At 37.8% G+C, this 22,810-nt stretch overlaps 1 protein-coding gene across 1 annotated transcript in view; it reads left to right on the top strand.

The window, feature by feature from the left end:
• LOC118010871 (transmembrane protease serine 11C-like) overlaps window positions 1-22,810 on the top strand; it is a 61,836-nt gene that overhangs the window by 9,961 nt on the left and 29,065 nt on the right. The window contains exons 3-5 of the mRNA XM_035005582.1: window positions 3,391-3,509; window positions 16,456-16,523; window positions 20,158-20,321. Coding sequence (XP_034861473.1) covers window positions 3,391-3,509; window positions 16,456-16,523; window positions 20,158-20,321 — 351 coding nt within the window. The remainder of the gene's footprint in view (window positions 1-3,390; window positions 3,510-16,455; window positions 16,524-20,157; window positions 20,322-22,810) is intronic.

Raw genomic sequence — 22,810 nt, forward strand, 5'->3', positions numbered from 1 at the left:
AGGAAGGAAGGAAGGAAGGAAGGAAGGAAGGAAGGAAGGAAGGAAGGCAGGCAGGAAGGCAGGAAGGAAGGAAGGAAGGTAGGTAGAGGAGGGAGAGAGAGAGAGAGAAAGAAAAAGAAAAAGAAGAAAAAGAAAGAAAGAAAGAGAAAGAAAAGAAAAGAAAAGAAAGAATAAAGAAAAGGGGTATCTGAAACTACCCAGATTCAATTCAACAAGCATTCACTGGGTTACTACTATGTATTTAATGGCAGGTAGTAGGCCAGGTGCCATAATGGAGAAATAGCAGTAATGGAGGAAATTTTCTAGAGCATCACACTAGCCTTTTGCTAAAAGTGCTCAGAATCTACAGCAGTCATCACACTTTTCCTGTAAATGGCCAAAAAGTATTTTCCACTTTGGTGGGCCATTATAGTCTCTATTACAACTACTTGAGTCTATTGTTATGAAGAAACTACCAAAAAATACTTGAAACAAATTTGTTAGGCAGGAACCCCAGAGGTGTTCAGAAAGTCCAGAAGTAAATGTCTGCTCATTCTAAAACCATGGCTTTGCAAGAAGAAGAATAGACACTCCCTGACCCAGGAAACATTTACCTGAGAACCTTCCATTTCTGCCCTTTCTGCTTCCTTCTCTAGGTTTCTTCCTTAGGTGAAATTATGTAGAGAAATCACATCTGCATCTTGAGAATGTTCCTCTAATGGCTTCAGTACAGACCCCCAACCTGCTACCACCACAGCCACAGACAGAAGGGCCTTTAAATGGTAGAAAGTCCACCTTTCTGGGTCTTTTGTCTCAGGAGAGATTCGGAAGCAATAAGCTCCTACATGGAGGCCAAACTTTGAGTCTCTTCTTCCTTGTCTTCAGGGACATTCCCTTCCCACAGATGCCCCAAAATTCTGCTGTAGCATGGATAACATAGGCTGCACTGACCCTCCCCCCACCAAACCCATGTAAAACAGACCCTGTTGCCTCCCCTTGAACTAAAGGCTGAACTCAACTCTGAAATATACTCCGGGGACTTCATACTTAACCCTGGCCTCACCTTAGGATCACCAGGAGTACTTAAATAAAACATTGATGTTCCCACCCAGAACAGACAGACTCTGTGGGAAAGGGCACATGTGATGAGAAGTCTTAAAACTCCACATGTGATCCTAATTGGAAACCCATGCTGAGAGCCACTTATTGAAGCCTTGTTTCTCAAGCTTTTAATGTGCTTGAGATAAAAATGATAAAAATCATTTGGATGGATGTTAACTAGACTTACTGTGATGATCATTTCATAATACATACATACATCAAAATCGTTGTGTTGTAAATCTGAAATTAATATATGTCAATTATATCTCAATTTTTTAAAAAAATCACTTGAAATTTTTTTTTAATTTAATAAAAAATATAAAGAGGAGAATCAGTCAGGACATAGTCCTTCTTGGAGCTCTTAATCTTAGCTGAGTGTATCCTGGATTATTTGAAAAGTATGACTCTTCTAGGAAGGAAAAAAACAATGAAAATAACACTTAGAAGAAATCCTAGATCATAAATGTCTTTTGTGGTCAAGGTATAGGTTACATTTGAAGGAGAGGAGGTAATTTTTTATTATGATAGTCTGTGAGTTCCACTGAATGCCAACAAATTCACCACTATACCTTCTTTTTTTTTAAGTTTTTATTTAAATTCCAGTTAGTTAATATACAGTGTTGTTAACTTCTATGCTCATCACAAATGCATTCCTTAATCCCCATCATCTATTTAACCCATCTCCCCACCCACCTCCCCTCTGGTAACCATCAGTTCTCTATAGTTAAGAGTCTGTTTCTTGGTTTGCCTCTCTCTCTTTTTTCCTTTGTTCATTTATTTTCTTTCCTAAATTCCACATATGAGTGAAATCACGTAGCATTTGTTTATATCTGACTGCTTTATTTCACTCAGCAAAATACTCTCTAGCTCCATCCATGTCATTGCAAATGGCAAGATTTCACTCTTTTTTATGGCTGAGTAATATTCCATTGTATGTATATACCATATCTTCTTTACCCATTCATCAGTCAATTGACCATTATACATTCTAATTAAGGGTTGGTGCTCTTATAGAGTTACAGAATTAGACAATGGCTTTCCTCTTTAGTGTTTGAAATTTATTTAGTATTCCAAGAAGTTAATATAACCTAACACTGCCTCGATGTCTGGATTCTCAACCCTAAATATTCTAATAGAAAAATAAGAAGCTATGGAGTATTTATGAATAAAAATATATAACAACAAAAATACTATGTTTCTTTGGAACTTTCTTTTTCCTGCTTTACTGAGACATAATTGACACATAACATTGTGTAAGCTGAAGATGTACAATGAATTGATGTGATACACTTATATTAAAAAATTGTTACCACCATACACATATATTATTTCACATGTTTCATTGTTGGTGTATAGAACAACTGTTTTTTGTGTATTGATTTTGTATCCTCAATTTTACTGAACTTGGTTAGTTCTAACAATTTTTTGCTGGGATCTATAGGATTTTCTCTATATAAGATCACATCATCTGCAAATAATGACAATTTTATTTCTTCCTTTCCAATTTGGATGCCTTTTATTTCTTTCTCTTGACTTATTACTCTGGCTGTGACTTCTAATACTATGTTGAATAGGAGTGATGAGAGTGGGCATCCTTGTCTTATTCCTGACCTTAGAAGAAAAGCTTTTAATCTTTCACCATTACGTATGATGTTGGCTATGATTTGTCACATATGGCTTTTATTATATTGAGATATGTTTCTTCTAGAACCTATGTGTTGCAAGAAAAAATTTAATTTCTGCTGTATTTGATGTATTAAAATAGTATAGTCCAGCTTAACACTCAACTTTTTCCTTTGCTTTACTTTTATACATTTTTTAGTTTAATTTTTTAATTTTACTTACTTAATTTGCAGTACTTACAAGTCATGACTCATTTTACTTTCTCTTTTATTCATTTTCACTTTCTAAGTGCTTTATAAATGATAAAACCTAGGACTCCATTGATTTTCCTAAATGTAATCTGTGATGATCACAAAAACTAAGATAATTACCTATGCTTTAATATAATTTCTCATAGTAACAAAGCTGTCTTCAGATGGCCAAAATTTGAAAGATGGCACATTAAAATTTTACATTAAAAATTCTGAATACACCTTTGGGTAGTGTTATAATTTAATAAACATTGCTCTGTTGAAGTTATTTTAACAATCACTAGGAATCAAGATGATTGAAATGTTGCATTTTTATCAGAATTTATATTTCACTGCAATTTTATCAGAATATTATATTTCACATGATCTTCTTAAGAATGAAAATAATTACAAAATGAATGAAGTGAGAACTATTTTTTCTTTTCTCTCTTTCCAGAGAAGACACCTTTCTACCATCACATCAGCTTTAAAGTCAATAACATTGACTATGACAGCAAGTTTGAAAAACCATATTCACAAGAATATATGGACCTAAATGAAAAAATAGTGTCTTTGGTAAGTTGAAATTTTTGTGCATTGTCCTTTTAAATGTTATGTTCCTAGATGTGCCAGAAATCTAACAATCACCTTTCAAGTTGGAAATGATTGATAATTGCACACTATTTTTTACACTATCTTAGTTCTAGATTAAGATAGCCCTTTCAGAAAGTCAGTTAGAAAACGTGTATGGTGGGGGGAGGAAGGAAAGATGGTGGAGGAGTAGGGGAGTCTATTTCAACTGGTCCCCAGAATTGAGCTGGATATCTACCAGACACTCTGATCACCCACAAAACCAGCCTGAGATGTAAGAAGATCTGGATCTCTACAAACAGAATATCGCAGGCGGTTGGTTTCGAGGTACGAAGCGAGGAGCCGTGATTCTGTGGGCAGATATCAGAGGATAAATGGCAGTGGGAGGGTGCCTGGCCATGGGGATCCTACACCACTGGTGAGTGGCAGCCTCGCATGCTGGGGATGGGGCACAGACTAGCAGACTGGTAGCAGTGGGGAAAGGACTTTAGGGCAGCCCCCAGGGCGGAAACCCAGAGCGACGGGGTCGTGCCTGTGAACTGCACGCACGGGGGTGGAAACCCAGAGAGGCGGGATCAGTGGGCGAACTGGGTGCAGCTGGAGGTTTTAGAAGCACAAAGGGCAGAGACGTGCCCTGACCTGGAGGCAGGACTGGGAGCACTGCGGAGGGGTGCACAACCCAGGACCCTGCAGTTTATAGCAGCATGGACAGAAATGGAGATGGTGTGGCCTGGAGAGCTCACTGAAGAATAGACAGCAATCTCTCTGCTCTGAGGCAGAGGATTGGAAACGGTCTCTTCTGCTCTGACTCGTGGAAAGCCACCAGGGAAAGCCACCAGAGAACAAAAGCCCCAAAAACTGATTCCCCCTGAGCCCATCCCCCGCCACAGAGGGGCAGGGCAACTCTGCCCAAACAGGGTTGCCTGAGTAAGAGCATGGCAGGCCCCTCGCCCAGAAGACAGGCTGGGAAAACAAGAGGCCAGCAGCCCTAAGGTCCCAAGAAAACAGGTGCATCTTGCTTGGGTTCTGGTCAATAATTTGGACTCTATACATTCCTTCAAACACCCATCAACAGAATGACTAGGAGGAGGAACCCCCAAAATAGAAAAGACTCAGAGATTATGGCTTATGCTGCAGATTTACAAATGGATGCAGATATAACCAAGATGTCGGAGATGGAATTCAGGTTAGCAATTGTGAAGACAATGGCTAGAATGGAGAAATCTATTAATGGCAACATAGAGTCTCTAAGGGCAGAAATGAAAGCTGAATTGGCAGAACTTAAAAATGCTATCAATGAGATCCAATCCAATCTAGATAATCTAACAGCTAGGGTAAGTGAGGCAGAAGAACGAATAAGCGACCTGGAAGACAATATAACAGATAAAAAGGGAAAAGAGGAGCCCAGGGAAAAACAACTCAGAATCCATAAAAATAGAATCAGAGAAATAAGTGACACCATGAAGCATTCCAATGTCAGAATAATTGGAATCCCAGACGGAGTGGAGAGAGAGAGAGGACTAGAAGATGTATTTGAGCAAACTGTAGCTGAGAACTTCCCTAATCTGGGGAATGAAACAAACATTTGTGTCCTTGAGGCAGAGAGGACCCCTCCCAAGATCAAGGAAAACAGGCCAACACCCCGGCATGTAATAGTAAAACTTGCAAATCTTAGAACCAAGGAAACCATCTTAAGGGCAGTTAGGGGGAAGAGATTCCTTACGTACAGAGGGAGGAACATCATAATAATGTCAGACCTATCCACAGAGACCTGGCAAGCCAGAAAGGGCTGTCAAGACATATTCAGGGTACTAAATGAGAAGAACATGCAGCCAAGAAACCTTTATCCAGCAAGGCTGTCATTTAGAATGGATGGAGAGATGCAGAGCTTCCACGACCGGCAGAAACTGAAAGAATATGTGACCACTAAGCTTGCCCTGCAAAAAATATTAAGGGGGGTTCTATAAAAGAAGAAAGACCCCAAGAGTGATATACAACAGAAATTTACAGGGACAATCTATAAAAACAACGTCTTCACAGGCAACATGATGACAATTAATTCATATCTTTCAATAATCACTCTCAACGTGAATGGCCAAAATGCTCCCATAAAATGGCACAGGGTTGCAGATTGGATAAAAAGACAGGACCCATCCATATGCTGCCTACAAGAGACTCATTTTGAACCTAAAGATACATCCAGACTGAAAGTGAAGGGATGGAGATTCATCTTCCATGCCAGCGGACCTCAAAAGAAAGCTGGGGTAGCAACTCTTATACCAAATAAATTAGATTTTAAACTAAAGTCTGTAATAAGAGACACAGAAGGACACTATATCATTCTTCAAGGGTCTATCCAACAAGAAGATCTAACAATTGTAAATATCTAAGCCCCCAACATGGGAGCAGCCATCTACATAAGCCAACTGTTAACCAAAATAAAGAGTCATATTGATAACAATATGTTAATTGTAGGAGACCTCAATACTCCACTCTCAGCAATGGACAGATCATCTAAGCAGAAAATCAACAAGGAAACAAGAGCTTTGAATGATACATTGGACCAGATGGACCTCATAGATATTTACAGAACATTCCACCCTAAAACAACACAATACTCATTCTTCTCAAGCGCACATGGAACTCTCTCCAGAATAGACCACAAAGTGGGTCACAAATCAGGTCTCAACCGATACCAAAAGATTGAGATTATTCCCTGCATATTCTCAGACCACAATGCTTTAAAACTGGAACTCAATCACAAGAAAAAATTTGGCAGAAATTCAAACACTTGGAAGCTAAAGACCACTCTGCTCAAGAATGTTTGGGTCAACCAAGAAATCAAAGAACTTAAACAATTCATGGAAATCAATGAGAACGAAAACACATCGGTCCAAAACCTATGGGATACTGCAAAGGCGGTCCTAAGGGGGAAATACATAGCCATCCAAGCCTCACTCAAAAAAATAGAAAAATCCTGAATTCACCAACTAACTCTACACCTTAAAGAACTAGAGAAAAAGCAACAAACGATGCCTAAGCCACGCATTAGAAGAGAAATAATTAAAATTAGAGCAGAAATCAATAAATTAGGAAACAGAAACACAGTAGTTCAGATCAACGAAACTAGAAGTTGTTTCTTTGAAAGAATTAATAAGATCGATAAACCACTGGCCAGACTTATACAAAAGAAAAGAGAAAGGACCCAAATTAATAAAATTATGAATGAAAGGGGAGAGATCACGACAAACACCAAGGAAATAGAAACAATTATTAGAAATTATTATCAACAATTATATGCCAATAAACTGAGCAATCTGGACGAAATGGAGGCCTTCCTGGAAACCTATAAGCTGCCAAGACTGAAACAGGAAGAAATTGACAACCTGAATAGGCCAATAACCAGTAACGAGATTGAAGCAGTGATCAAAAACCTCCCAAAAAACAAGAGTCCAGGGCCTGATGGATTCCCTGGGGGAATTCTACCAAACATTCAAAGAAGAAATAATACCTATTCTCCTGAAGCTGTTTCAAAAAATAGAAACAGAAGGAAATCTTCCAGACTCATTCTATGAGGCCAGCATTACCTTAATCCCCAAACCAGGCAAAGACCCCATCAAAAAGGAGAATTTCAGACCAATATCCCTGATGAATATGGATTCCAAAATCCTCAACAAAATCCTAGCTAATAGGATCCAACAATACACTAAAAGGATCATCCACCATGACCAAGTGGGATTTATCCCCAGGATTCAAGGGTGGTTCAACATTTGCAAATCAATCAATGCGATAGAACACATTAATAAGAGGAGGGAGAAGAACCATATGGTTCTCTCAATTGATGCAGAAAAAGCATTTGACAAAATACAACATCCTTTCCTGATTAAAACTCTTCAGAGTTTAGGGATAGAGGGAACATTCCTCAAGTTCATAAAATCCATCTATGAAAAACCCATAGCGAATATCATCCTCAATGGGGAAAAGCTGAGAGCCTTTCCCTTAAGATCAGGAACACGTCAAGGATGCCCACTCTCGCCACTATTGTTCAACATAGTACTAGAAGTCCTAGCAGCAGCAATCAGACAACAAAAAGAACTAAAATGTATTCAAATTGGCAAAGAAGAAGTCAAACTCTCTCTTTTCACAGACGACATGATACTTTATGTGGAAAACCCAAAAGACTTCACCCCCAAATTACTAGAACTCATACAGCAATTCAGTAATGTGGCAGGATATAAAATCAATGCACAGAAATCAGTTGCTTTCTTATACACTAACAATGCAACTGTAGAAAGAGAAATTAGAGAAATGATTCCATTTACAATAGCACCAGAAACCATAAGATACCTCGGAATAAACCTAGCCAAGAGGTAAAGGATCTATACTCTAGGAACTACAGAACACTCATGAAAGAAATTGAAGAAGACACACAAAGATGGAAAAATATTCCATGCTCATGGATCGGAAGAATAAACATTGTTAAAATGTCTATGCTACCCAGAGCAATCTATACCTTCAATGCTATCCCGATCAAAATTCCAGTGACATTTTTCAAAGTGCTGGAACAAACCATCCTAAAATTTGTATGGAATCAGAAAAGACCCCGAATCACCAAGGATATGTTGAAAAGAAAAGCAAAGCTGGGGGCATCACGTTGCCCAATTTCAAGCTTGTAATATATTCAAGTAATATATTACAAAGCAGTGATCACCAAGACAGCATGGTACAGGCACAAAAACAGACATATAGACCAATGGAACAGAATAGAGAACCCAGATATGGACCCTCAACTCTATGGTCAAATAATCTTTGACAAAGCAGGAAAAAACATGCAATGGAAAAAAGACAGTCTCTTTAATAAATAGTGCTGGGAAAATTGGACAGCCACATGCAGAAGAATGAAACTCGATCATTCTCTAACACTATTCACAAAGATAAACTCAAAGTGGATGAAAGACCTCAATGTGAGACAGGAATCCATCAAAATCCTAGAGGAGAACATAGGCAGTAACCTCTTTGACATCACCCACAGCAACTTCTTTCAAGATACATCTCCAAAAGCTAGTGAAACAAAAGCAAAAATGAACTTTTGGGACTTCATCAAGATAAAAAGTTTCTGCACAGCAAAGGAAACAGTCAACAAAACAAAGAGGCAACCCACAGAATGGGAGAATATATTTGCAAATGACACTACAGATAAAGGGCTGGTATCCAAGATCTATAAAGAACTTCTCAAACTCAACACCCAAAAAACAAATAATCAAGTCAAAAAGTGGGCAGAAGAGATGAAAAGACACTTCTCTGAAGAAGACATACAAATGGCTAACAGACACATGAAAAAATGTTCATCATCATTAGCCATCAGGGAAATTCAAATCAAAACCACATTGAGAAACCACCTTACACCAGTTAGAATGGCAAAAATGGACAGGGAAAGAAACAACAAATGTTGGAGAGGTTGTGGAGAAAGGGCAACCCTCTTACACTGTTGGTGGGAATGCAAGTTGGTACAGCCACTTTGGAAAACAGTGTGGAGGTGCCTCAAAAATTTAAAAATAGAGCTACCCTATGACCCAGCAATGGCACTCCTGGGTGTTTACCCCAAAGACACAGATGTAGTGAAAAGAAGGGCCATATGCACCCCAATGTTCATAGCAGCAATGTCCGCAATAGCCAAGCTGTGGAAAGAGCTGAGATGCCCTTCAAGAGATGAATAGATAAAGAATATGTGGTCCATTTATACAGTGGAATATTATTCAGCATCAGAAAGGATGAATACCCAACTTTTACATCAACATGGATGGAACTGGAGGAGATTATGGTAAGTGAAATAAGTCAAGCAGAGAAAGTCAATTATCATATGGTTTCACTTATTTGTGGAACATAAGGAATAGCATGGAGGACATTAGGAGAAGAAAGGGAAAAATGAATGGGGGGAAATCAGAGGGAGAGATGAACCATGAGAGACTATGGACTCTGAGAAACAAACAGGGTTTTAGAGGGGAGGGGTGGGGGGGGTGGGTTAGCCCAGTGATGGGTATTAAGGAGGGCACATATTGCATGGAGCACTGGGTGTTATACGAAAACAATGAATCGTGGATCACTACATCAAAAACTAATGATGTATGGTGACTAACATAACATAATAAAATTAAATTTAAAAAAAAAGAGTGTGCTTTAAGTTAACCTTTAGCAGACTAAAAACTTTTGGAGATGTATCTTGAAAGAAGTTGCTGTGGGTGATGTCAAAGAGGTTACTGCCTATGTTCTCCTCTAGGATTTTGATGGATTCCTGTCTCACATTGAGGTCTTTCATCCACTTTGAGTTTATCTTTGTGAATAGTGTTAGAGAATGGTCGAGTTTCATTCTTCTGCATGTGGCTGTCCAATTTTCCCAGCACCATTTATGAAAAGTCTTGACTAGCCCCTTAGACATAAGCTTCCTTTATCATAGATACACTCTAATTAGCTCAAGTAATTCAGATAAAGACAATTATCATATGATCTCACTGAGATGTGGAATTTAAGAAACAAAACAGAGGATCATAGGGAAAGAGAGGAAAAAAATAAAACAAGATGAAACCAGAGGAGACAAACCATAGAAGACTCTTATTCATAGGAAACAAACTGAGGGTTTTTGGAGAGGAGAGGGGTGGGGAGATAAGGTAACTGGGTGATAGACATTAAGGAGGGCATGTGATGTAATGGGCCCTGGGTATTATAGAAGGCTGATGAATCACAGGCCTGTACCTCTGAAACCAATAATACATTATAAGTTGATGATTGACTCTATAAAGAAGAAAGAAACTGGATAAGGAGAGATGTGACTTTCCTATAAATGGCAGTTTTTTAACTACAGAGGCTAGGCCTTCGTAGGGAATATTTTTATGTTTTAGATATGTGGTTTTCTTGTGGGTAACTGAAAAAGAAATCTCTGTGTCATTTCTTATTTTTTGTAGCTCTCCAGCAGATATGATGCTCACTTACAGTGAATAGAAATTCTAAAAATTCGAGTGAGATGGTAGCTTAACAATAATAAATAGCTTTATTAATGGTCACTACTGTCCTTATGTACTCCTTTCTTTAATCTTCACAACATTCCCATTTTCCATAAGAGGAAACTGAGGCACTAAAACGTTAACTTACTCAGGGTCACACTGAAAGTATGCTTCCACCTTCTTTATGATTTTTGTCCTATAATTAAAAAGCATGCAAATATAAAATCTTGAGCATGTTTCAGATTACATCAATTTCACATGGCCAGTCAAATATTCAAAAATGTTTAAACAAACTCTGTGGTTTTCACATATAATTCACTGATTCATAAATGACCAAAATGATATCTAATATGTGTAGGGTACCAAAATTACCCATACAAAACAGGCCAGTCAAGCCCATACATCAAACTATTTACCACAGTGTCCAAGAGCAAGAGACATCTTTGGTCACTACATAAACAGGGCATCTGTCAAATAAATTTTCCACTGAGTTAATCTGAACCTAGTAGAGGCATATGCACCTTCATGCATATTCTCTATTTGGGTCAGTCTTTCAAATGACAGGTTATCTATAGAATTCATCAGGATTAGAAATATGTAATTTTTTTTAAATTTTTTTTTAAGATTTTATTTATTTATTTGAGACAGAGAGAATGAGAGACAGAGAGCATGAGGGAGGAGGGTCAGAGGGAAAAGCAGACTCCCTGCCGAGCAGGGAGCCCGATGCGAGACTCGATCCAGGGACTCCAGGATCATGACCTGAGCCGAAGGCAGTTGCTTAACCAACTGAGCCACCCAGGCGCCCTAGAAATATGTAATTTTTAAAAGGTAATAAAATGAAGGATAACATTCAGGACTCCTGTTCCATCTAATATAGGTTAACAATATTTTAGCTTGAGTAAAAACTGTGTTAGTGTTCATTCAATCTTAGGACCCTCAAAACATATTCAGAAAACTAAAGCACTAGCAGTGGTCCCAAATTCCATATTATTATACTCTCTAATCTAGGCTATTTTTTAAAATATTTTTTAACATCTTATTTATTTATTAGAGAGAGAGAGCACAAGTAGGCAGAGTGGTAGGCAGAGGGAGAGGGAGAAGCAGCCTCCCCACTGAGCAGAGAGCCCAATGTGGTGCTTGATCCAGAACTCCAGGATCATGACCTGAGCCAAAGGCAGATACTTAACCAACTGAGCCACCCAGGCATCCCTAATCTAGGTTATTTTTAAAACAAAACAATATCTGATGTATTAAATGGAAATCATTGTACATTAAATTTTCAGCCATGAAGAAATTAAGAAGATGCAAGGTTTATCAAAAAAATGTAATCAACATTACAGAGTTGTTATTCATATTTCAAATGATATAAAGATAACTAACAAAATTACTGATGTGCTAGTTTTCTTTTCTACAGTTGGAAAACAAGAATAGAAGAAATAAATACTAGATATTTTGGATTGTCTGTAGTCATGAGGGGAGGGTGGTTACTGTAAAACGAAAGAAAGAACCATAGACCCAGATGCTCCACATCTGAGAGCATCTAACTAGCAAATATGCTATCTCTTTTGCATCCACTTTTGGGATAGCTGTCTTGTGAAGGTAGTATTTTCCTATCTCTATAACAACACATCATCTTACAATCCTTTGTCACACATTTAACAGTATAATTTAACAATATAACAACATCATCAATAAAATGTTTTCCTATATGTTTGTGAACTGATTTGAAAGAGAGAATTTTAAATATGTGGATGGTTTGTATAATTAATTATAAATGAATATGTTAAACAATACTGAACTGTTACTATGCTAAAATTTGATAAATTAGAAACCAGAAATTCCTCAGAAAAGTGGCTCCAATTACTTTCTGGAAATTTTTCCTTCTCCTTGTGATATAGTTATTTGTTGATCTTCAGAAAATCTAATCTAGTCTGAAATTTTTCATAGACAATTCCTTGTATATAACCATACACTTAGGCTTTGATCAAGTTCCTCTATTTATTAAAAACATGTATTGATTTGTACTTTTGAGCCTCCTGTATTTGATAAGTATTGTGATGACCAATTTCTCACCCATAAAGGTGATTTAAACATCATAAATGATCATGATTTTGTGCTTAATAAGCTCATCCTCCGGTTCATCATTCTCAAGATCTTCCCATCTACACAGTCCAGAACCTCTTTCCACCTGCTTGTCTAACTGGTGACTTGGCAAGAATTTTGTACATTTTTGTTCAAAGAGAAAGAAGGGAGAGGGAGTGTCAAGTGAAGAATGTGAGAAAAGTAAAAAAAAATTAAGCTTACCTGGTATGAAAGAGAAAGATTTGAAGTTTGTATTATGTGTGTCTTTTGATTTCCATTTGAATTTCCAATCTTGTCTTTCCTTATTTCTGGGAAAATAATTAGTTCTGAATCCTATGTGGGTTTCTGAAATTTCCCATTTGATTTTGGGTCAAATATCTGACAACTTTTTTCCTATAGAGACTGAGCTTCTTGAAAATAGGAATTGCATAAGTGTTACTGGAACAATTTCCATAACTTCACCTTACAGCTCCTTGGAACACCCGCAGCCTAAAGTTACTATTCATTGTAAGGATGGCAGGCTTTGGGATTATTTAAGGTGTGGGTGATCTTTTGAGCTGTTGTGAGGTTTGGGAAGATGAAGATAATAAAAAGAGGGATGAAGAATTAAGAACGTTTGAACAAACTACAAATAGCTAGTCTTTGGAAAGAAGCACGAAAACTAAAAGCACTGCAAGTTGTTATATTTTGATTTGGAGACAGTGCCATATCTGGTGTCTGAGTTCACACTGAAGCCTATTTTAAAAAGAATTTAGCAGTCATTTGTGGTCCTCAGTCTAGTCTCCCCAGTTTCCATTCATTATATTACCATTCTCCCACTCACCTAGTCATTATGTCTTTTTTTTTTATTATGTTATGTTAATCACCATACATTACAGCATTAGTTTTTGATGTAGTGTTCCATGATTCATTGTTTGCATATAACACCCAGTGCTCCATGCAGAACGTGCCCTCTTTAATACCCATCACCAGGCTAACCCATCCCCCTACCCCCTCCCCTCTAGAACCCTCAGTTTGTTTCTCAGAGTCCATAGGCTGTCATGGTTTTTCTCCCCTTCCGATTTCCCCCCCTTCATTTTTCCCTTCCTGCTATCTTCTTCTTCTTCTTCTTTTTTTTTAACATATAATGTATTATTTGTTTCAGAGGTACAGGTCTGTGATTCAACAGTAATCATTGTATCTTACAGTCAATTTCCACAATTTCCATTATCTAATCATTCAGTACATTTTAATAATTATCCTTTTAAAGTGGTCCAGCCTGACTTCCAAGGCAAGATTGCTGATTCCTCATTCTCTCCTCAAATCTCACTGAAATGATGGAAGGAAAATGGAAACAACCCAATGTGTCATACAATGACAGAAATGTTGCCATCAATACACTAAGAAGTATATTTGGTTTCCTAGGAATTTTTGTCCCCCACTTTTAAGTCTTTATCCATATGGAAGTAGGTTTAGTTTAAGGTAGGAGCCCAGACTTACTTTCTTTCTGGTATAGATAATCTGCCAGTTGAGCTAATACTACTTATTAAATAATCCAGCCTATTCCAATGATTAAAATGCCATCCTTGTTATATCCTAAAGGTCCATATATTCTAGGATATATTTTTCGATTCCATTATTGGGTTCCACATTAATGGGATAGTATTTCCTTCCCATAGCTTCATCTCCAACAGTCTTTCATCCCTTTATTTACAAGTATGGATGTTTTAAATAATAGATAACGAGGTTTTGATTTTGAAAGCAACCTGATAGATCAATGACAAAATTTTCCCTATTCCCATTAATTGTAACAAGTAGTATACTTGATTTTATTTCTCCAGTTTCCTTTAAGTAAATTATCTATTTTACTTTTTTGCTTTCTTTTCCTTGTGACTGGTTTTAAATTGTTTTTCATTGTATTTTTTTCTTCTTGGAAATTTCAATATATTTAGTTAATAGTTAAATTATTTTCCCTGGACTCAAATTTGGATGCATATATTTTTCCACTAGTATTACAGAAATTATTAGCCCCATCAAATGTTATTTCTCTTACCTAAGCCCAACCTTAGGCTTTTAACTATTTTCACTTTTGTCCTCTCCTCCCTTCCTATTCTTTACTCTTGAAAAAGCTTTTTAACACTTCTATTTCCCCTGGCCCTATTTCTGGTGATTAGGTTTTGCTGACATAGTATCTGATGCTCTAAACTATTATTAGAATGTTTTCTAAAGTACATTGCTTCCACTGCAAGCATTGAAATTATACACTCATTGCACTGAACACACACCCTCCTCAGGTTTCACTGCTCATCACTATTCCCTCTCTTCATCTTTCCTTCTATTGAGATCTCATTTCTGATTTTTTTAAATTTTTTATTGTTATGTTAATCACCATACATTACATCATTAGTTTTAGATGTAGTGTTCCATGATTCATTGTTTGTGCATAACACCCAGTGCTCCATGCAGAACGTGCCCTCCTCAATACCCATCACTAGGCTAACCCATCTTCCCACCCCCCTCCCCTCTAGAACCCTCAGTTTGTTTTTCAGAGTCCATCGTCTCTCATGGTTCGTCTACCCCTCTGATTCCCCCCCTTCATTCTTCCCCTCCTGCTATCTTCTTTTTTTTTTTCCTTAACATATATTGCATTATTTGTTTCAGAGGTACAGATCTGAGATTCAACAGTCTTGCACAATTCACAGCACTTACCAGAGCACATACCCTCTCCAGTGTCTATCACCCAGTCACCCCATCCCTCCCACCCCACCCCCCACTCCAGCAACCCTCAGTTTGTTTCCTGAGATTAAGAATTCCTCATATCAGTGAGGTCATATGATACATGTCTTTCTCTGATTGACTTATTTCGCTTAGCATGACACCCTCTAGTTCCATCCACATCATTGCAAATGGCAAGATCTCATTCCTTTTGATGGCTGCATAATATTCCATTGTATATATATATACCACATCTTCTTTATCCATTCATCTGTCGATGGACATCTTAGCTCTTTCCATAGTTTGGCTATTGTGGACATTGCTGCTATAAACATTGGGGTGCACGTACCCCTTCAGATCCCTACATTTGTATCTTTGGGGTAAATACCCAGTAGGCAATTGCTGGGTTGTATGGTAGCTCTATTTTCAACTTTTTGAGGAACCTCCACACTCTTTTCCAGAGTGGCTGCACCAGCTTGCATTCCCACCAACAGTGTAGGAGGGTTCTCCTTTCTCTGCATCCCCACCAACATCTGTCGTTTCCTGACTTGTTAATTTTAGCCATTCTGACTGGTATGGGGTGGTATCTCATTGAGATTTTGATTTTGATTTCCTGATGCCAAGCGATGTTGAACACTTTTTCATGTGTCTGTTGGCCATTTGGATGTCTTCTTTGGAAAAATGTCTGTTCATGTCTTCTGCCCATTTCTTGATTGGATCCTTTGTTCTTTGGGTGTTGAGTTTGATAAGTTCTTTATAGATTTTGGATACTAGCCCTTTATCTGATATGTCATTTGCAAATATCTTCTCCCATTCTTTGTCATGCTTTTTCTTAGTTGGGATATGTGAATGATGATCTTTAATTCAGAACCATTTTCTCTCACTGTTTATTATTTTTTCCCTCTATCTCTTTCTTTTTCTCTTCTCAAACCTCTATGTACTCAATGATATTAAGGATTTATTTAATTCCTGGGATGCAGGTAGTAGTAAAATAAAACCAGTTTAGCTATTTAATGATAACTGGTGAAGCTGAATGATGGGTACATGGGGTTGATTATACACTTTCATTTGTTATTGTGTATGTTTGGAGTTCTCCACAATGAAAAATTAAGTTTTTTAAAAATAAAGCAGTCACTATTCATTTTACTTTTTAACAGATAAATGAAACATTTCATGGATCCAAACTGAGAAGACAGTATGTCAAATCACACGTTGTCCAAGTAAGGTATGTAAAATAGCCCAAGAGGCATAGAGCAGAAAATTCTGTCCTTCACCCTCATGCCTCATCTTCAGTTGGTATAAATTGAAAGACTGAAATAAATCTTACCTTGAGGCTTCAAAACCACTAGCATTTTTAAATGTGAAAAAAGGTATTCAAGATCTTTTTGGAAAATTATTTAACTGGAACCAAGAATTCTGACTGATTATGAGTTTCAGGTAAAGGTTGCATGGGTTTGTTTTTTATTTGAAGGCACAAGTCAAAAAACAAATCTAAAGTCAGGAGATGATTTCAGTATAAGAAAAGAATGGGTAAGATAAGAGAGGACAGAATATCTGGCCCAGTATGGGCAAACTAATTTGGCTATCTAGCCAAATCTAGCTAAGAGTTGTGAATTAAATGTAAAAGCTGGGGCTGTGCCTCAGTGGTTCAGTCGGCTAAGCATCTGCCTTTGGCTCAGGTCATGATCTCAGGGTCCTGGGATTGAGCCCCACATGGGGGGGTCCCTGCTCAGTGGGGAGCCTGCTTCTCCATCTCCCTCTGCCCATGGTCCCCCTGCTCATGCTCTCTCTCTTTCTGTGCTCTCTTTCTCAAATAAATAAAATCTAAAAAAAATTAAAAAATAAAAGTTGGGAAATGTCATATAAAACACATAATTCTCAGAATGTGTTGAAAAATAAAAAGATCTGGCAATACAGGGCCCACATCCCCACGTGGCAACAGTGCACTGAAACCGAGGCCACACAGTGGCAGTTGCTAATGCTCACATGATGCGTGCATATATATTTGCACCCAGCCATCTGCACTCTTCTCCTTTGCCTTCCTGACTCCTCTAGGAATCCCATTCTACAGCTATTGTCTAGCTGCAAAGATACTTATCCAAACACTGGTGAGGCACAGATAACCTGAAACAGATACGAAAAAAATAGTAACCACAAGCACAAATAGAAAAGTTAATATGTTCTGGAATCTATTTCTCCCTAAAACTAGAACTTTTGCTGTTTGATTTTCCTGGTTTAAATAATCCATGCTCTTAACCAGTAGCCCCCTAAAACTTTATTTATCTTGACTCATTTAACCTGATAACCACCCTGTATGGTATGTATATGTTAGTTTCTTATTTTACAGATGAAGATACTGAAGCAAAGTGACTTGCCAAGGTCACACATTTAATGAATTACAAAGCTGTAGTTTAAACCCAAGCAGTTATATCTAGATGACTGCATCAACTTCAGCCTTCACTCTTGCTCCATGACTATTCTGCACACAGCAATCAAAGTGAATTGGAAGAGCACAGCCTCCCCCTACTTAATATCCTCTGACAGTCTCTCACAAATGCCAAACTCCTTAGAGAGTCCATATGACCCTACCTGATCCGGGTACCCTGCCTCTCTCTGACCATAGGGTTTTTATTTTTTAAAGATTTTATTTATTTATTAGAGAGGGGCATGAGCAGGGGCGAGGAGTAGAGGGAGGAGCAAAGGGAGGGGGACACGCAGACCCTGTGCTGAGCGCAGAGCCCCATATGAGGCTTGATCCCAGGACCCTAAGATCATGACCTGAGCCAAAATCAAGACTCAGTCACTTAACCGACTGAGACACCCAGACTCTATCTCCTTTGAGGGTTACATTTCAAAGAGATGGATTTCAGGTCCTCAAGAAAGACATTTCTGAGGTTCTTAAACTACAAGAGGCTTTTAAAAGATTTGCATACAGTTCAAAGAGGCAGAAAAAGAATTCACAACTTTTCTAAAGTAAATGCTCTATAAGGAAAGGGATATGGGATCTAGAGTCAGGAAAAAAACATTTAATAAAATTGAGGGGAGTATTAAGTCTGTCTTGGCCAGGGCCTTTGTACTTGATGTTCCTTCTTTCTGGGACATTGCTCCCCCCAGTTCTTATGACTCACTCCTTCTTGTCATTAGGACCTCACTTCAAAGAAGCTGTCCCTGCAGCTGTCTATAATGTTCCCACCTCTAACCTTCAAGTCATTTTTGTCTTCTTCATAGAACACACCTTGAAGATTATTTTATTTCTTCATTTTCTTGTTTCTCCTACTAGCATGAATGCAGGCACCTTGTGGTCTTATATGCTGATAGCTAATGAAGCTCTGACTGAGAACTCTGTCTGATATATTGCCTGGGCTAATACACATCTGTTAAGTGAATGAATGAATGAACTGAAACTTCAGGAATGAAAGGAAAACTGTGTATGGCAAAGAATTACAGGCATTTGTCATATAAAACTAAAGATTATTTTATGAGTCAAGAGAAGGTAACATTAAAATAACCTGTAGTTCATGTTTCCAGCAGAAAAGAGGGTCATGACTTTGATGATGTCACATTAAGAATCCATATGTGTGTATTTAGTTTAGTTTTAGATCGTTTTTCAACCCAGGAGAAAAGTTCAGAGTGACATGCATGGTTTGACAAAATCTTTAAAATAAACAGAGCAATATAACATGTCCTCGTCTATTCATTCCATGAGAAGTAAAGGGTTTGTCTCTACAAATCAGACAAGAAAAAATTAGCATTACACCTGCACAAAAGCAGAAGAGGTGAGAATACTTAATAAGTTGACATGTAACTACTAAATTCTTACTACTGTACAGAGGAAATAAAAAGAATACATGTATAGTGTTCAAAGGAAGAGCATCTGGTGTATGTATATCCTAAAACAAAGTAATAAGGGGTGATATGGAACTTAGCTAATCCATTATTTAGAATTATCCTGGAAAAATATTATTGAAATAATAAAGCTTTACAATTAGTCAGAAAATCTTGGATCTCAGCCATGGTTTCTGTGTTTGTTCATGGGTATTGTGAAGGTTTGCAAGTGGATGTTTTCAAGATCTCTCTTGAGTCACATACTCTGAGGTTGTGTGGATTTTCAAATGCATAAATGCAGAGAAATGCCTGGGAAGAGGGGAGGAGGCACAGAAACCTAGTATAGAGACATCCCATCGAGTCAGTAGAAGTTACTCCCTTTAAAAATTTCTGGTTTATACACTTGCATCTTCAAGTGAGAATTACAAACAAAATAAATCCAGTGTAAGGTGTTTTCTCCGTCACGATTTCCAACAGATGAGAGAGAACTTGCCCACTCTCGCGAATGGTGCCTCCACCAAAACAAAAAACAAAAACCCAAGATAATAAATGATGCTCTCATCTCACCTGTTATGTTTCATTTTACTATTTGCTATTAGCCCTGCATTCTGAAAGTCCATCGTGGATTTATTATACATAGATATATTTATATTAATAAATATTTTTTTGCACATCACTGAGATTTATAAAATACCTCCACAGACGTTAATTTAGATGGTGTGTACAATAACCCGGTAAATAATATTATCCCCATTACAGAGATGCAGAAATTTGCTTAAGTACAGAGCATGCCAATGGTTTGCTGTGGTCAAGGGGTTGGCAGATGGTGAATCTAGAATACAAACACAGTTCCCCTGAGTCTAAATCACGCTCTCTTTGCTGTTCACCATGTCCATAAAGTACCATTTCCACTCTCTGGAGAGTGGGATAGCTGCAGGGAGCTCTGCTTAATAAAATTATACAATGACTCCACTAAGAATGATCAAGGTTCCAGTAATAAAAACATGATTTATTTGCCTGTTTCCGTTCTGCAGCCGAGCCCAAGGGAAAGTGATAATACAAGCTGTGCTGAAGTTTAAATCCTGTTTCAAAAATACTGCAGCAAAATTTCGGGATAGGATTGAAACCACTTTATATCAGAAGCTACAGGGCAAAACTGGGTCTTTATGTATAGATTCTTCTTCATTTAAATTTTCAGGTAAGCCTTTTTATGTATCGTATAGAGTGACTTTCACCCTTTAATTTTAATGTCATGTTTTTTATAAAAATGAAAACACTTCTCTCCTTAAATATAATTTCCTATACAATGGTTATTGCTTTTTAACCACTGTTAAAATAATCAGGGTCCATGTTAATCAATTTCTTGATATAATATCATTCTTGTATTCCTGGAATTAAACCTTACTTGATGATAGAGTTTTAAAAAAAGTAGTCAGAGCCCCAAATAATATTTATCTGCAAAATAAGGCAGCCATAAACTTTTTTTTTTAAGATTTTATTTATTTATTTGAGAGAGAGAATGAGCAAGAGAGAGAGTGTGCGCAAGCAGGGGGTGGGGTGGGTTGGAAAGGCAGAGGGAGAAGCAGACTCCCCACTGAGCAGGGAGCCCGACCCGAGGACCCCGGGATCATGACCCAAGCCAAAGGCAGACGCTTAACCAACTGAGCCACCCAGGTGCCCCATAAGGCAGCCATAAACTCTTAATGGCTTATGTTTTCTCCCTCAGTTCTTTTGGATATCTCAAGAATCTAGACTCCTACATCCCAGAAATGAGTTTGAATCTCTTTAGCATCAAGTCAACTTCCTGATAGGCCTTTAATGGACTTCGTCTCTCTCACTCTTCTGTACAATATAATTCTTTGTAATTTTTTTTAATTCAGTGTAGTTAGCATACAGTGTTATATTAATTTCAGGTGTACAATTATACAATCTAATTCTTATTCTTGGTCACCTAACAATATTGTGAAAGACAGCTTCTAAAAGGTAGAGACAAATGTCCCTTCATTCCCAGGATAATGTGTCTCACTGGTCTTGATAAAAGTACAGTGAACGCTTGGCACAGCTAAGCTCGGCTATCAATTCTCTGCTACCACAAATCTGATCAAGGGCAGAAAAGTATCCCTGCCCCTGCAGGAAGGACTAAAAGGATGAAATGTGTGTGGAAAAAAATAAATCAAGGCCAAGGGTTCATTTGCATAGAACATCAAAAAGATCAAAAAGCAAAACCTAAACATGCTTCTCCTGGATAAGAAACCATCATATTGTTGAAATGTGACTCTCCCCAGGTTATTAGTGCTTTCTTTTTTAAAAAAATATTTTATTTATTTATTTGACACAGAGAGACAGTGAGAGAGGGAACACAAGTAGGGGGAGTGGGGGAGGGAGAAGCAGGCTTCCCACAGAGCAGGGAGCCCGAAGTGGGGTTCGATCCCAGGACCCTGGGATCATGACCTGAGCCGAAGTCAGACGCTTAATGACTGAGCCACCCAGGGGCCCCTAGATGCTTTCTCTTAGAACCTTCCTTCTCATACAGCTTATCCTATGTGTGGTGACCTCAAAAGAACACAGAGAAATAAAGCAGATCTGCAATTTATAGAGAATTTGCCACCAAAGATATATTTTTGAAAATTCATCTGCTAAAAATGTGAGCTTAAATGTAAAGAAACAGCATTACATTTCCAGCATTCCTCCAACCTTTAAGAACATTATGTAGGATCCCAGGAAAACTGACTTTCTGAGGGTCTTTTCCAGATATACTTTTTTTTTTCAGTAATTCTATTTAATACAATGCCACCCTACAATTTTATGAAGAACAGTGACTATTAAGCATAGTATACTTAAGAACAGATGGTGCTTTGGTACTGTCTTAGCCTCTACTTGTTGCTTAGAAACCCCCTCTCCCTCCTACTTCATCCCTCTTCAGAAGTTAGATGCCTTGTGAAACTGGGGGTTTATAGGTGCAGAACCAAACCCAGCAACCAACTGGACCAGTTCTGCAAAACCACAATGAAATGAGTTAACAAAACTCACATTCAAGACAGCTCTTACTGAAAGCGATTATGAATCTTCATTGGTCACCACATAAATGGGTCTCTGGTTTAGGGATTTATGAAAAGCTTATTTAGATAATCAAGGTTGCTGTCACAAGGTTGCTGCTATCTTATTGATAGCCTGGCCTTATGCTTCCTAGTTAGTTCAGTTGCTTAGAGCGTGCTCCTAAGTATGTCAGCGTTGTTCAATTTCATTTTTATACAAGCTGCTTAACAAAGAGGAAAATGTCACTAGTTCCTACAGCTGCAGCTTAGACATCACTGGCCAGTGCAACTAGTTACAACAACCAGCTGAATACAGAACTAGTGTTTCTATATTATTATGCCTAGAAAGAGAAGATATAGAATCGTGGTTAAAATCGTGGGACCTGCTGAGATTTGAATCCCAGGTCCTCTATACCTCTGCTGTGTGACCTTGGAAACATTGCCTAACATTTCTGCACCTCAGTCTAAACATCTCATTATGGGGATGATGATAATAAAAAATATTGCATATGGTTGTTGTATTTCAAAGACCTCATGCACTTTAAAAAACAGGACTGGTGTAAAGTAAGTATCATTAATTGGTTTTTATCATGAGAAAAAAAAAACACTCAAAAGGTATGTCCTATGGATTCTATATTTGCAAGTCAACTTT

This window comes from Mirounga leonina, unplaced genomic scaffold (genome assembly GCF_011800145.1).
Source record: "Mirounga leonina isolate KUSES-001 unplaced genomic scaffold, KU_Mleo_1.0 Mir_129, whole genome shotgun sequence".
Lineage (NCBI taxonomy): Eukaryota > Metazoa > Chordata > Mammalia > Carnivora > Phocidae > Mirounga > Mirounga leonina.